At 23.9% G+C, this 16,603-nt stretch overlaps 4 protein-coding genes across 4 annotated transcripts; 2 read left to right on the top strand and 2 right to left on the bottom strand.

The window, feature by feature from the left end:
- Nucleotides 1–505: 505 nt before the first annotated feature.
- MKS88_005339 (U4/U6 small nuclear ribonucleoprotein PRP3) lies at nucleotides 506–2,617 on the top strand (the record flags this gene model as incomplete). Its single annotated transcript, XM_067218593.1, has 1 exon — nucleotides 506–2,617. The coding sequence occupies one exon, from the start codon at nucleotides 506–508 to the stop codon at nucleotides 2,615–2,617; it is 2,112 nt and encodes a 703-aa protein (XP_067070553.1).
- Nucleotides 2,618–3,123: 506 nt separating this feature from the next.
- On the bottom strand, nucleotides 3,124–5,744 carry MKS88_005338 (protein phosphatase PPM6; the record flags this gene model as incomplete). Its single annotated transcript, XM_067218592.1, has 3 exons — nucleotides 3,124–3,150; nucleotides 3,318–3,373; nucleotides 3,608–5,744. 3 exons carry the CDS (start codon nucleotides 5,742–5,744, stop codon nucleotides 3,124–3,126), a joined length of 2,220 nt encoding a protein of 739 aa, XP_067070552.1.
- A 4,981-nt stretch (nucleotides 5,745–10,725) lies between these two features.
- Nucleotides 10,726–12,127, bottom strand: MKS88_005337 (60S ribosomal protein L24; the record flags this gene model as incomplete). The annotated part of the gene is made up of 3 exons (XM_067218591.1): nucleotides 10,726–10,887; nucleotides 11,554–11,703; nucleotides 11,948–12,127. The coding sequence occupies 3 exons, from the start codon at nucleotides 12,125–12,127 to the stop codon at nucleotides 10,726–10,728; spliced, it is 492 nt and encodes a 163-aa protein (XP_067070551.1).
- Nucleotides 12,128–14,834: 2,707 nt separating this feature from the next.
- Nucleotides 14,835–15,917, top strand: MKS88_005336 (uncharacterized protein; the record flags this gene model as incomplete). Its single annotated transcript, XM_067218589.1, has 1 exon — nucleotides 14,835–15,917. One exon carries the CDS (start codon nucleotides 14,835–14,837, stop codon nucleotides 15,915–15,917), a length of 1,083 nt encoding a protein of 360 aa, XP_067070550.1.
- Nucleotides 15,918–16,603: the final 686 nt, after the last annotated feature.

The raw sequence follows: 16,603 nt of genomic DNA, 5'->3' as shown, positions 1-16,603 counted from the left end.
CATATATAAGTACTAAAGTAAAATGAGCTAATTACACATATCACAGCGCCTAGTAATTACGAGCATATAAAATGCTATTTAATAAAATACTTAGTAAACTATTTTTTTTTTATAGATGACTTGTGTATTTTTCAAACAAATGATTTATATATATGTGCTCATACCTTAGTGCTTAATATGTATAATGCATATCCAACACGAGTATTAGTTTTGCCGCAAGATGGGGATATAACACAAAATTTTTTTACTGCATTTTGCTCATGAAAAATACATTAAAAAGGAAACATCTATGGAATAAAAAATGTATATAGCGATCACGTTTCTTTTTATGAGCATATTAAAATTGTAGATTTTTTTTTATTCTTCTTATTGGTTCGTTCGTTCCTCTACCTATTTGTTCCGTTGTTCCGTTGTTCAGTTGTTCCTTTGTTCCTTTGTTCCACTGTTCCTTTGCTCATTTGCTCGTTTGATCATTTGTTCATTTGTTGCTCTTTTTCACATTCAAATGGAAGAACTTCAAAAGAAAAGAAAATCGAGGTGGGGGGACGTAGAAAAAAAAAGCGATGATAAAACGGAAGAATCAAGCAATAAGGCAATTAATCTTTTAGAAGATTTAAGTTTAAATTCTAATTCTCAATTGATTAGTAGTGCCTCGAGCTTGCCATCACAGTTTCCAAACAGTGCATTAAACTTCCCAGTATTATCATCTACGATTCATTTAAATATACTGAAAGCAACTGAAGCAGCTAAATTAGCTATAGAGAAAGCAAAAAGAGCAAGTAGGTTTAAGGATGAGGCAAAACAGAATGTAAGAAAAGTAGAATTTGTACCAAAACCATTAAAATTTGATGAACAAGGAAGAGAAATAGATGAAGAGGGGAATGTTATCAGTATAAAGCCCATAACTTATTCCACTTTAAAAGTGAATATAAACAAATTAGAAGAAAATAATCTTTTAAAAAAAAAAAATGAATTATTAAATAAAATTGGTGAAGAATATATAAATGAGGATCTAAAATGGTTCGATTCGAGAATAAAAAATGTTCAAAAAAAAAAAAAAAAAAATGCACTTAATTTTATTACACCAGGTTCCTTTATCAAAAGACAAGCGCATTCTAGAAATTTTAATAGTAAAACTCTAATGAATTTTGATTTAAAAAAAATAATAGAAGAGAAAAAAAAAGTGCAAACTTTCCAAGAATTGTCTTTGAATTTTTTAAATGATGATATAAACACAAACATTAATCCAAATTTAATTGATATAAACAACAAACATTTACCGAATAAAAGAGAATGGAATGATGATGAAAAATACAACATTATAGAAAAATGGGATATGATCCTATTTAAAAAAATAGAAAATAGAGAAAATTTAAAGGAATATATTGATGAGCAAATAGATAGCTGGCATGATACAGTAAATAGTGAGCATAATGGGAAAGAGGCAGAGGAAAAGGAAGATAAGAAGGAGGTAGAAAACGAAGACGACAAGAAGGAAGAAAAGGGAGAAAAATACATATATGAAAACGAAAAAGACAGTTCTAAGAACAATTCCCTTGCTGCTAATCTTGGTAGCGGTATAATAAAAAAGAATGACACTACTACAGGGTATTGTAACAGTGACAACTATGTGATAATAAATAAATTATTAAGCAAATGTAGTATCAATATTTTACTTTTAAAAAATAATGAAGTTATAATTAATGATGATTTGTACCGAATTAATATGAAAAAAATTACAAACTACATAGAACATCCAGTACCTTTAAATGAAGACAAAAAGGAACAGATAACTACTCCGTATATGTTTTTAACACCTGTAGAAAGGAAAAAATTAAGAAAAAGAAAAAGACAAGAAAAAGAAAGAGAAAAACAAGACAAAATTAGAATAGGGTTGATTCCTCCACCTCCACCTAAGATGAAATTATCAAATTTAATGAGAGTTTTGGGGGATAATGCAGTTGCTCATCCATCGAAAATGGAACTAGAAGTAAGACAACAAATGAAGGAAAGAGAATTAAGACATTATGAACAAAACCAACAAAGGAAATTAAAACCAGAAGAAAAAAGTAAAAAAAAAATTAACAAATGGAAATCTAATCCAAGTGAGGAAAACGAAGTATTAGTTATATATATCACTAATTTGTCTAATAAAAAACATATTTTTAAAATTGATATAAATGCACAGCAATTGCACTTAACTGGTGTTTGTGTTATGACAGTTTTATACAACTTTATAATTGTCGAGGGAAAACATATATCTATTGAGAGATATAAAAGATTAATTTTTAGAAGAATAAAATGGAATGAAGATGAGGGTGAAGAGGAGGAAGATGATGAAGATGAAAAAGAAAAAGGAGAAAGAGAAAGAAATAAAATGAAAGAAACATTTGATTCTGCTGACAATTTTCAAAATGATAGTTCAAACATTAATTTGAACCAAGGCTGTAACTGTAGTTTAATTTGGAGTGGTACTGTTAAGCATAAAAACTTCTCCAACTGGAAGTTACTTATTGCTAAAACGGAGGTAGAAGTAACAGACTATTTAAAGGAGCACAGTGCACTACACTATTACCACATAGTCAGGAAGCATAGAAACGTGCTTGACGATATTTAAAATGAGGATAGGGGACGTGTGATACCATGACGCATGTATGCACACGAGCCCACATATATATTAACATGTGAATACGCACATGTTATGTTTTCATATTTAAATGGATATATATATATATATATATGTATAATTTCTTTTTTTTTTTTTTTTGCAGTATTTCAATGTTTTAATTTTAATTATGTGTCTAAAAAGTTAAAATGTTAGTTTGTTTTTTCAACTTATTTTACTTCATTTTTTTTTTTATTTTATTTTTATTTTTTTTATTTTACTTTATTTTTTACTTCATTTTATACTTTATTTTACTACATTTTTTTTTTTTTTTTTTTAATTTTTAATTATTTATTAATTTATAATAATATGTAGATTTTTCATTTTATTTACACGGAAAAAATATTAAAACAAAATAAAACAACGAAAAATTCAAAAAGTGTTTTAAAAAAAATTATGATTATGAAAATAAAAAAAAGTCTTCCATAAATATTCCTGCTTAAATATTGTGAAACTTTTTAGAAGTACAAAATAACCAAGGTCATCTGCAAAGTGTAAAGAAAGAAATGTAACAAAAAAGTAAAATAATGGTAAAATGTGTGAACTAAGATTAATGAGTACGAAAAGCAACTCCTTAAAACATTGCAAGGTGAACATTTTAATAATATAAAAACATATATGCACAAAATAGGTATATGTAAATTCTTATTACATCATCAACGGTGTCAATCCTTTCCCATCTTCTCCAGGATTCCTTAATTATTTCCTCTAAAAAGGCCAAAAAAAAAAAAAAAAAAATTATATGCTCTACATGTGCACACACAAAAAAGTATATAATTATATTCATTCTTAATTACAATCAATAAAACTATTTTAAACATACAAAATTGTTACATATGACAAAATAGGGAAAAAAAAAAAAATTAACAAATGATACAACGTCGTAAAAAAGAAAAAAAAAAATGAAAAAGATTTATTTCCCTCCTCCATTGTGAAACATACCCATAGCTACGTGCACTTTTTTCTTCCTCTTTTTGGAAACCATTTGAACGCATTCTTCGCTACTGATAAATTCCCATATTCCATCAGTAGCCACAATAATAAATTTATCTTCATCTAATTTATCAAAAATTTTGATGGTCGGTTCACAAGTAACACCAATAAAAGATGATGTGATGTCACCAATAGCTCTACTCATAGCTAAACCAGGATACATTTCATTTTTAACAAAAACTCTGTAAGAAACATCCCCTTGTAATTTTTTTACCTCACCACCAAAAGCTATAATTCTATCTTTTTCTAATTTTAAGGAAGGTTTATGATCTTCAGTAATATTATAAGCTCTAAATGCGTTTGTCTGAAGATTTTGTTTACCCATAACAGCTCTACTATCACCTGTATGTGCAGAATAAATCTTTTTCGTTAAAAAGTTGTACAGTATGATTGTACAAGTTGTTCCACTTAAATTATAATCAATAAAATTAATATTGATTGGATTAATATTATTATTTATACAATAGGAATAATTAACCAAGTAACAGTTAATCATATAAAACAATGTCTTAATTGTGCGAACAGGATTTTCAAATATTCTATCAATATTATATGAGAATAATAATGGAAGTACTACATGCACAAAATTACTAATATCATGACCTGACGGACCATGACCATCGAAAACCATAATTAAAATCCACTCGTTTGTTTGTATTATAGTGAAATCATCTTGATTCGGAAAATCTAATTTTCTCCCTTTTTTACATGCAACTGATATTTCTGCATCACATGAATAAGATGGGGATTTATAGAAAAAAGTATTTTTATCTTGAAATGGTTTCATATTTTTTTGATAAAAACAGTATGCTCCCATAACTATAAATGTAATATTTATGTCCGGTAAATTTTGGTCACATGGTATTTCTGTGATATCTCTATGAATCCATTCATTTCTATCAACAGATTCTACAATATTTGAAAATGAGCATTTTTCTTTTTTTTTTTTTAATTCATTTTTAAAATTTTTTTTTTCACTTTTTTCTTTTTTCTGTTGATTTATCTTTTTTAAATATGTACTTTTATACTTTTTTTTTAATTTATTACATTTGTTTTTGATATATTTTCTTAATAATGTAAAGTCATTTTTTAAAAAACCATCAATAATTTCCTTTGGAAATGTGGGAAATTTAATAATATCATGGTTTATGTTCAGAGAATTTCTCATAGTATATCTATCTTTTTTATTTCGATCCAGCATATCAACAATATTGTTCGCATTAAAATAAAGAAACAGACTAAATAAAAATACGACTATTATATCTACATCTCTTATATCATTTAATATCATATTACTGTATTTAATGTTCAGCAAATTTTCGCGTTTAATCTTTTTGTATAGAACATTTCCATTTACTGGGCTTTGGTATATGGAGCTCTTATTAGAACATATATCTCCATTCTTATTATAACGTTCATTCGACTCCTGTTTGTACATATTTACTAAATTATTGTCATTTGAATTGCTGTTATTCTTGCTGCTTTTTCTGCTATACTTATTGCTAATATTACTTTCGCTGTTATTGCCGCTGTTAATGCCGCTGTTATTTCCGCTATTATTTCCGCTGTTATTGCTGCTATTATTGCTGCTATTATTTCCGCTGTCATTATAACTGTTCTCGTTGTCTTCTTCACAAGAAGAGTCTACCACTAATTTAATGCTCGCAGTGTATCTTGTTTCCATCCTTTCCTTTTTATTTCTTTTTTTCATTTTATCCTTAACCTTGTCTCTTTCATTTTTATTTTTTTTTTCTTTTAATACATATGCATCATCTCTATTATACTCTTCGTATTTTATATGTTCATCATGTGTATTTTCGGAATTACTATCACTCACTACATCTCGATTATCCTTCTTTTCATTACATTTTTCTTTTTCACCATATTTGTTATTACGTTCGTTATTGCATATGTCACTGTAATCATCACTACGTTTCTCTATCCTCCTGTTTTCATCTCCTATTATATAAGTATGGCTGTTCATTAAGTCCTCATAGTTCTTATTAGAATAGGAATATGAATTTATAGTAGCATCCTTTTTAAATTTAAATTTGGAATAATTTATAAAAGACATGCAATTACCCATGGTTATTTATTCGTAGCACGAAATTGGGGAAGAGTACATGTGTATTTATATAAATAAAAATGCACTTATGTATGTATGCACTTATGTATGTATGCACTTATGTATGTATGCACTTATGTATGTATGCACTTATGTATGTATGCACTTATGTACGTATACACTTATGTATGTATGCACTTATGTATGTATGCACTTATGTATGTATGCACTTATGTATGTATGCACTTATGTATGCATTTATATATATTTTTACAACATTGCAGTGTTATTAGGATACCATTTACAAAAAAAGAAAAAAACAAAAACGCAAGAATATTTTTTTTTTTGAATATCATATAATATCATAAAACGAGTGGTGAGAATTATAAAAAATCATAACGAACATATAAAAGTGTAACAACAGAAGGAAATATATAAAAGGGGGTGCATAAATGAAAACAGAATTATAATATAATAAGCGGTATACATTTGTAATGTGTAACATGATTTTTCATTGGAAAACTGAGCGAATTCTTAACAAGGGATAATAAAATAAAAAAAAAAAAATTAAAAATCAAATGAACACAAGATTATACATCTTTTTAATGAATTCAAGAATACACACACATTCGTATGGTTTATATATATATATGCGTATGGCGCTATGGAAAGTAATAAAACGGATAAATATATGTAGTCCTCATGAATATATAACCATGTGTACTTTTATATATGTATATACAATACAACACATTATATATTGAAATTAAGGAGTTCGGGAAAAAACAAGAACAACAACAAAAAAAAAATAAAAATAAATATATATATATGTAAAATACGAATATACAAATATACAAATAATAAACACAATTAAACATTTAATACTAAAGATAGTTTTTATTTGAAAGCAAAAATAGGGAAAGGGTGTCTAATAAAAAAAATAATATATTAATTATATACTCCGTTTAATTTGTCTATAAAAGTGTATATGATGTATATGTATAAATTAACTGTTATGTAGTCGTATTTATTTTAAATATGTTTTCTCAGAAAAAACACGTTGGAGATGTAACATTTGGTAATATAAATAAATGTTTATATGTCACAATCAAAAATGAAGCAAAAATTGTTATTATAATAAATATATATATATATATATACGTATGTAGATAGGTACATAGATATACAGATAATTTTAATTTAATAAACATAAGTGCACTTCATAAAGCAGAACAATTAAATTAATGCTTTTACGATGAAACTACATATATAATTATATACATTACTACGTGTATAAATATATATATATATATATATATATACATATATCCGTATGTATACTTTTATGTATACATATCTACAAAAATAGAGCTGAATAACATGCAATAAAACAGGTTTAACAGGAAGCAACTAATATACTACAAAAATAAAAAAATAAAAAATATATATATTTACATATATACATGTATGTATACGTTTTTTATATGCATTAAGCTCACACAATTTTATAAAATTTTATAAAAAACTAATAAAAAAGTAAAAAATTTCTAAAAAATTAATTTCGGTAATTTGTCTTTATATAAAAAACACATTTATGTTATTTATTTTTTCCTTTTTTTAAACAATTTTTCCAAGACTAAACTTTTACAAATTCGTAAAATGTCGATCTAACTTTTATAACAACGTATTAAAAACGTATTTACCCATAAAAATGTGTAAGTAAATAATTGTTTTTATAAAATAATGTGTATGTATATATATATGTGCAATAATATATACTCATTTTATAGAGTTAACTCAGGACACTTCATAAATTTAATCTATTTTGTAAATAAAAAAAAAAAAAAAAAAAAAACATGGGGGCAATATAGCATTAAATATTTCACCAAATGCTAAACATTTGGAGGAGCGTAAAATATTCAGTTATTCAAAAATACTAAAAATATACATTATTTTACGTAACTTTGTTATAAAAAAAAAAAAAAAAAATTGGAAAAGTACTTACGTTATACATAATAAATACAACTCTATCACAACAAATAGCTCATTAAATTTTTTTTAAAAAATATATCTTTATGCAACTTTTTTAATTCTTATAGTAATATAGGTATAAGTCCATAAACAAGCATGAATGTGTATATATTAACTGTATATATATATATATATATATATATATATATATATATGTATATGGTTGTAAATGTATATGTATATAAATATATATATATATTTGCATGGAAACTACAACGTTCACAATTTTTTGTACGTACTTAACCCTTAATTTTTTACATATATTAAGAATTTATTAATAATATTAAATTAATTTTAAAAAACCTCTTTAATAAAAAGCATGAACTAAAAAAAAAATTAAACAGCTTCGTGTATACAAGGAAAATTAAATGTGTATGTGTTCGTATGTATTATATTTACACAAGTATATGTATTTATGTATGTGTGTATATATATAATACGTATACATGTTAATATTTATTCACTTAAGCGTGTATATTTACATTCGTTAAAACAACAGTCTGCACACGCTTTATAAAGACTTCTATCTATTTAATGTGTTTATAAGAAAAAGTGTAATTTTCCTTCATTAAAGGTAAAAATAAAAAATTAGTTGCATGTATTTATATGTACACATAATATATGTATGTATAAGTGTTATATGAGTAATAATTAACTTGAGCAATTTAATAATAAATGAGAGTTCTACCCCCTTTTCTTTTTTTTTCTATGTACATTTTAGATATATCTGTTTTTTTTTTATTTTTTTTTTATATTTAAATTCTACAAAATAGAATTAATAATAAAACTACGCATATTCAAAAATGACTATTAATTTAAAAAAAAAAAAAAAAATTACTATAGTCATTTATAACATTCCATCACGAAATAGTAGCAGACGTTATAATGCAACTTTCAGATGCCTATATGCATAAAAATTAATTACATATATATAAAATAAATTAAGAATTATACATATATATATTATGCATTCGTGCTATTTACTTCTACATACTTTTGCGGTTACTTATTTATATATATCTATCTACTTCTATATATGTAATATACACGCAATAGTACTTTAGTACATCAATAATATATTTTATAATAAATAAGGAAAATAAAGAAAATATAAGATTTTATATATAGAAACCATAAAATAAATTGTTAAAATTTACATTATCATATGTAAAATAATTCTGCTTATACAAGATCTAAGGTTATGATAAAACAATAATTAAATAAAATAAAAATATATATTAAGTTGAAATAATTAAGAATAACAGAATACTAAATAGATGTACATGAAATTTTTGTTATTAATGAAATGATGAAAAAAAAAAAAAAAATTAAATTATAAAACTTTTGAATTACAAAAATAACATAAAAAATCACAGAAATAGATTAAATTTTTTAAAAATAATTATTAAAAATAAATTTTTGCAAAAAATTTTATTTTAGCTCGATATTTTTTCATATGATATTTTTTACTACATTTCGACATGTATTTTTTCTATATTTATAGATATTCACTCAGAAGAATAGTAAAATTTTTACCTAAAAAAAAAAAAAAAAAAAAAAAAAAAACCTCATATGTATATATATATATACATTTATAATAGCAAAATGTCTTCATAGCAGTAATTTAAAAGCAATTTTCGTCTAATAGAAAAAAAAAAATATATTTTTTCCGCTACTATAATTTTTTTATTAGAAAAGAGAATTATTTAGGCATATAAACCTAGAAAAATTATTCAACATCCATGGAACAAAGAAATACGTACACAAAAATAGAAAACAGAAGACATAATATATATATGTATAGATTTATGATTTATTATATATGTATAAAATGTTTCATATCTATGTGTATTTAAAAGCTTAAGTACATGCAATATATATATAGGCTAAAATGAAAGATATGGAATTCCACATTGCCTTATATACTTTACTAATAACGAGAAACATGCCTAAATTCAATTATGCTATAGGAAAAAAAAGTACATATTCCTTTTATATTTTATATATATATATATTTTTTTTTTTTTTTATGAATTAAACATGTAATATATTTCGTGTCAAGATATAAATTTGTTTATCATATTATGTTCTTTACGTTTCATTAGAAATAAAAAATTCCAGAAAATGTAATATCATCAAAAGTTCAGTTAATAACCTAGGGAAAAATACCTCTTGCGGAAGATCTAAATTGCCATTTTCTTTCGGTTCTTTCTACATATGTATATTTATTTGTATACATATGTACAATTTTTTTTATTAAAATGCTGAATTAAAAAAATAAAAAAAAAAAGTAAAAATAATTAGATATTTAAAAAAAAAAAAAGGTATATCATATTACAAAAAAGCACATTTGAAACAAAATATACAAGTAGCAAATGTAAATCATTTTTATTTTACAAATTATATAATATGCATAACTATTCTTTTATGTCTTTTTCTCGCAATTTCTCTAGTTATATAAATATAATGGTCCTTATTTAAACGTTTTATAGTATAATATAATGCTGATAATATCAAATATGAGCTTCTAGTATTTTTAACGTTTCATTAAATACTGGACTAGACATATTTTTTTTTTTTTTTTTTTTTTTCTTTTAAAAGGAAATGCAATATATATATAGCATACCATAACCTTCAGTTTACTTAAAATAATTTTGCTATGCGATGAAATAACCATGACAACAATATGTTTTCAAGCTTTTTCTTTCTTTTTTTTTTTTTTTTTTTTATATATCTGTTATAATTTTAAAAGGTGCTTTCAATTCAAATGTAAGAATTTGTTTCAAAAAGATAAAATAAAAAAAAAAAAAAAAGGAAGAAGCGAAAAAAAAGGTGTTTTCTATTAGGAATATATTTTATAAAAGAATGTATGTTATACATGTACTCATATAGCTTGTATGTACACATCCTAGTTCACACAAGTATATACATATATATATACATATATATATGCATATAAATATATATGAACTTATTTCTTCATCATTTTATGCATTTTTGTTTTAGCCATGTTCATTTGTTTAGTCTTCGATGAAAAATCTTTTTTTTGTTGAAGATGTACGATATTTTTCTTTTTATCGTCTTTTCCTTTTTTCTTATCATCCTTATCCTTTGCTGCAAAGCGTGATTTGTTCTATAACAAAAAAAAAAAAAAAGTATACGAAATGGCCATAATATAATATGGTTGGGATTCACACAAATATGAAAAAGTGCGGGAATATATGTAAGCAACACATACATACATACATACACACAATATATATATATAAGCACATATACATGTGTACATATCATATCACTAAAAAATATAGGTTTTCCCCTTCATTTCAATGCTTTTCTCTTTTGTTAAACGGAAAAAGAAAAAAGGAAAGGGTTATTTATATATATCCATACAATATCATTTACAATAAAAAGCAAACAAAACGTTTTATCTTATTATAAAATGATATCAGATATATACAAAATTAAAAACCTTCTTTGTTATTTGAAGTTTTACTACATGAACAAGTATTCTTAAATGTTAATACATTCATGACTCTTAAACTTCACTAAAAGGAACGTCAACCCTTATGCATGTACGCACAGTTACTGTATGTATATATATTGATGTATATGTAAGCCCGCAAGTAATATTATTCCATTCTTTACTTTGCAAAATTACTGTTAACATAATATTTTACAGTCGTTGGAAGGAAATTTTTGTTTTGTTTTTCCTTATTTAGTTTTATGTCACTTTGTTTATTTTATTTTATTTTATTTTATTTTATTTTTTTTTTTTTTTTTTTTTTTTGTTTCTTACTTTTGCTTCAATGCTCTGGACGTACGCTTTTCTGTTTCTAATATCCTCAACAGTTAATCCGCAAACAGCCTTTTGTACTTTTACTGTTTTTTTATATCTTCTCCTTTGCGTTGTTTCTATTTTTGTTTTTTTGTTATTTCTTCTCCACGTCTACATAGTTTTAAAAAAATAATTGGAAATAATTGTTTTGACACTTTGCTTATTCCCGTTTGAGCAATATATGCTATATAAGAACATGTATACACACATATATACACACATATATAAACACATGTAAATTTATATATATATATATACAAACGTGTGTGCATATAAAAATGTATAAAACTATGTATGCGTAAAGGTCAGTGCACCTTCAATTACACTTTTCATTCTTTTACTTGTTCTCAATTACCTGTGTCCATCTTAATTTTGCCGCTTTCTTTTTCTGCAATGCCAGGGAAGCGAACTTTGAGGACAAATAAAAGTATACTTTTCCATCCCTTGCAATAAATTTCTGTCCTCTGCCCGGATATATCCTATATTCGCTAAAGGAGCAAGCTTCCGTTTTTACTGTTGTCTTAATTGATGACATTATATGTTTTTTGTTTTTTTAAAATCTACAAAATTATTTGGTAAAACGCATAAACTTTAATTAGAAAAACAATAGAATAAGAAAGAAGATAAAAATGCATCCTCATCCGCCATCATTTATCAGACGTAAATGCATACATATGAATTATATATATCTTTTAAAAATAATTGCGTATTTGCAGAAAAATTTAAAATAAATGTAAAATTATTTCTTCTTAAAAGTCTGTTAGGGGGTATAAGCAAGCAAACAACATATAGTACTTGTTTCCTCTTTTTTCTTTTTTTTTTGTTATTTATTTTTTTGGGACTAATTATAAATAATAAATAACACTAGTGCAATAATTTTATATATTTGTTTATATATATGTACGTAAATTTTTTTTTTTCAACAGTCATTGGCCCTTTTTCTCTTTACATTTCTTCTCAAATGTGTTACTTATTTAAATACATAAAATATATACAATAGAAAATTCACGTTTTTCACAGTTCACAAATGTATGTGATAAATGCATAACATATGTAAAGATATATAAAATATGTACATACGCATATATATATGCATCATAAATAACAATAAATGCGTTTTTTCATTATAATATGTATTATTTTATTTTACCTTTTATTTTCTGTTTCTTCTGTTAATATTTGGTACAGAGGATGCTTAGTGAAATATTTAAATGTAATTTAATTCTTTCAATTTTTTTTTTTATCACTTGTTATTTTTTGCTTTTTCCTCTACTATTTTTTGCTCTATATTTTTCCTTTAAATAATGTAAATTAGAACTAACAATTCTTTTTTCGTAATTTTTTTTTTCTTTTACTTGTGCTTATTTAATAAAAATATATATTGCTACGATACCTGCTTCAAATATTTTATAATCTGGTGCAAGTTATATATTACTTATGTATGTTATTTACGGTATATATTATTAACACACAACATTTTTCTTTTTACGTTAGTTACTATATTTTTATTGCATATTTCAAGCTGGGTGAGCAAAAAGTACGCCAAGCCTATTAGGAGCAGTACCCGAAAAAAATAGAATATTTCAAAAAAGGAAAGATGGAAAAATACAGTTATTAACAATGCTAAAATTATTAAATAATCTTTTGATATTTTTATCCCATATATATAAAATTTTCTCTTGGTACATATCTATATATATACAAAAAGAAGTAAAATACATTTTAGCAATATAATAATTAACTTATATATACTTCACTTTAATCCCCATTTTTTTTACTGCATGGAAAATGAAAATTTTTTAATTAAGGCAAGTAAATATATGACCGAAAATTTTGAGACTACTTTAAAAGTATGTTTATAAATATGCTACGTAAATTTAAAAGAAAAAACGCATTTTTTTTTTTTTTTTTTTAATACAACGGAATAATAATATGTAAGCGAAATAATTTTACTTTTTATTTAATAATTTTAAAAAAATACCTTTGTTGTTTTTTCTTTTGTATATATTTTATGACAGCATACATATGTATAGTATTATAATGAAACAAGTACCCATATATAATTGTGTAGCTTTTTGTGTATGTAATTCAACTTGAACATAACACATATGTAGCTTAGTATGGCAACATATAGTGGAAGAAGTGTATTTTACTTACGCCTTATTAATCGTAAAATTGATATTGTTTATATGCATACATAATTATATCATATATACTTATATGTGAATACATGTATATATATATATATTTTTACAGTACAGATATTTATATACGTAACTACCAAACTTGTAAATTTTTTTTCTTTTTGGTTTTATCAATTCGGTACATAAATTTGTAGTATTATATGAAAAATTGCAGCATTATTTTATGTTGTTCCTTATTTATTACCTAAAAAAAGATAACAAATGAAAAAGTGTTGGAAGGAAGAAACAGTATATAATAATTTATTTTTTTTAAAAAGAAAATAACCAAATTTTTTGGATATTTTGTTTTTATACAAGTTGAGATATTTTTTTATGTGATAAAGTTAATTTTGTTGTAGTGCTAAATAATTATGTTATTTTCTTTTTTTGTTTCCTTATGTATGTATTTTACCAAACTATTGTAAGCATGTAAGTCCTGTATATGTAAATAGTGCAAAATTACAAATTAATAAGAATAAATTGAATTTACGTAAGTTATTGATGCCATTAATATTATTTTTTATATACATTAATTTTGTGTTGTTTTTGTGAAATATTTTAAGGAACAGTGTTCATATGAAAATAAAATATTTATATCTCTCGAGTTATGAAAGTTGCATACATATATATATACATACATGCATACATACATACATACATACATACACGTATATAATTATAATTTCTTGATATCTGAGGGCTTATTTACCAATCCCCTTGAAGCACACTTTAATATTTTACGCCCGGCGGGAGGTTGGTGCATATATATATGAATTACCAATTTTTTCACATGTGTCTCTTACTGTTAGTTATTTTGAAATACAAACTTTATTAGCGTCCATACGTAGTAACAAAAATATAAAGAAAATTAAGACGCAAAATGATGGATTAAATAAGTAAATGTATACGTATATATACATATATATATATATATATATATATATATATATATATATGCGAACGTATGTATGTACTTATATGTTTTCTACACGCGAAGTACATTTGTAAATTGAGTTAATAGTATTTTTATCTTTTTGTGTTATTTATAAATTGAACACTATGGACAATTTTTTGTGGAAAGAGGACAACATAAAAATAGAGGAATATTTAAAAAAGAAATTAGATGAAGGAGTAATAAAGGAGAAGGATGTATCAGAAATAATTTATCGCTTGAAGGAATTTCGTTCCTTGAAATTTGATAATTTAAATTATCATTCAGATAAATGCATTTTAGCAAGAGAAGTTGCAGTTATATATATGATGACATATAAAAAACATATAGAATCTCTGAAAGATTCAAACATACAGATAATAATAAAAACTATAAGAAGAACAGTATTAAGTATTAATAATATTATAAGTAACATAACAGAACAAATATTAAAATGTTTTATTATGTTACGAAATTTATATAGTGATATATTGAAATTAAATAATGTGTATTTATCTGATTATTGCTTATATTCAATAATAGATGGTATTTTAGGATTGTTAAATGATGAAAAAATAAATCAATCAAATGCAACAATATGGGGAATAGCAGGTTTTTTATCCTTAATTATTTCAAATTATAAAAAAGCTTATTTTATATATAAAGGAATAATTTCCTATAAATGTATTTTTACAATACCCATATTTCTTGAGAACTCCATAGAAAAACAGAATAATTCAAAAGAAGAATTACATAATATAATACTTAAAGAGAATGATGAACATCTCTGTTCAAATTATTCAAGAATCGAAGCATATGTAAAATTGCATTTATCACTTTTTATAATTTTAAATGATACTAGAGAAATATGGTCTTATTTATCAGAAATATTAAATAGTGCATTTAGAAGGAAAACTTACATATATTTTTGTTTAATTTATTCTGCCCTTAATATCTCATCTTATTATTGTAAAATCACTTTTGGGCATCATTTTGATAATTTGATGTTATTATTAAAAATGAAACTAATTCCTATTTTAGAAGAAGAATTAAAAAGTAAACCACCACCAACAAATGTAGAAAAAATTATCGACTACTATGTTAAGAAGCTATATGTAGAGCATTTAAATAATAATTTAAATTCAACATTACCAGATGGAATAGTGGTAATACCAGATGAAAAACTTTTGTATTTGGGCTTAGGTAGCTAAGTTTGAAAAATTATGCTTATTTGGTTTAGCTATTTATTAATGCGCGTTTGAACCAATTTTTCCTTTTTTTTTTTTTTTTGGTATATAAAAAACCATGGGCGTACAAATGTGGACGTATGCTACGTATATATATACATACAATATATATATTTTTTTTTTTTATGTAATAATTTACATCTCTGTGGCATCATATTTTTTCATAACTTCAATTTTGTTTATCATTCGAATTGTAAAACTTTTTTGTATTCATATTTTTTATATTTAAAATGAAAGTTATATACTTCGAAAATACACATGAGTAAAAAGCATTAAGCTAACTTTTTCTAGTTTTTTCCTCATTTATTCTTTATATTAACTTAACTATTTCTTTAAATTTGATACTTAAGTTGTGAACTTAAATATGTATAATGGTATATACCTACATACGTAAGAATGCATACTCAAAGTATGCACTAAAGGAATGTATTGTTTTCATATATGTTTTATGCTTATTTCAAGTATATATTACGTTTTTTATAAATTACAGGTGTATATTACTCAAAACACTTACTATATAAAGTAATAAATGTGCATACTTATTTTATGTACAAAATTTTAATCTCCCCATTTTTTAGTGTTCTCTGCTCTTTTTTGCCATTTCATTATTCTGTAAAATTTTGTACTTAAATATTACTTTATCATTTTTT

The sequence above is a fragment of the Plasmodium brasilianum genome, chromosome 14, assembly GCF_023973825.1.
Source record: "Plasmodium brasilianum strain Bolivian I chromosome 14, whole genome shotgun sequence".
Taxonomy (NCBI): Eukaryota; Apicomplexa; class Aconoidasida; order Haemosporida; family Plasmodiidae; genus Plasmodium; species Plasmodium brasilianum.
This window is presented reverse-complemented; position numbering and strand designations above follow the sequence as displayed.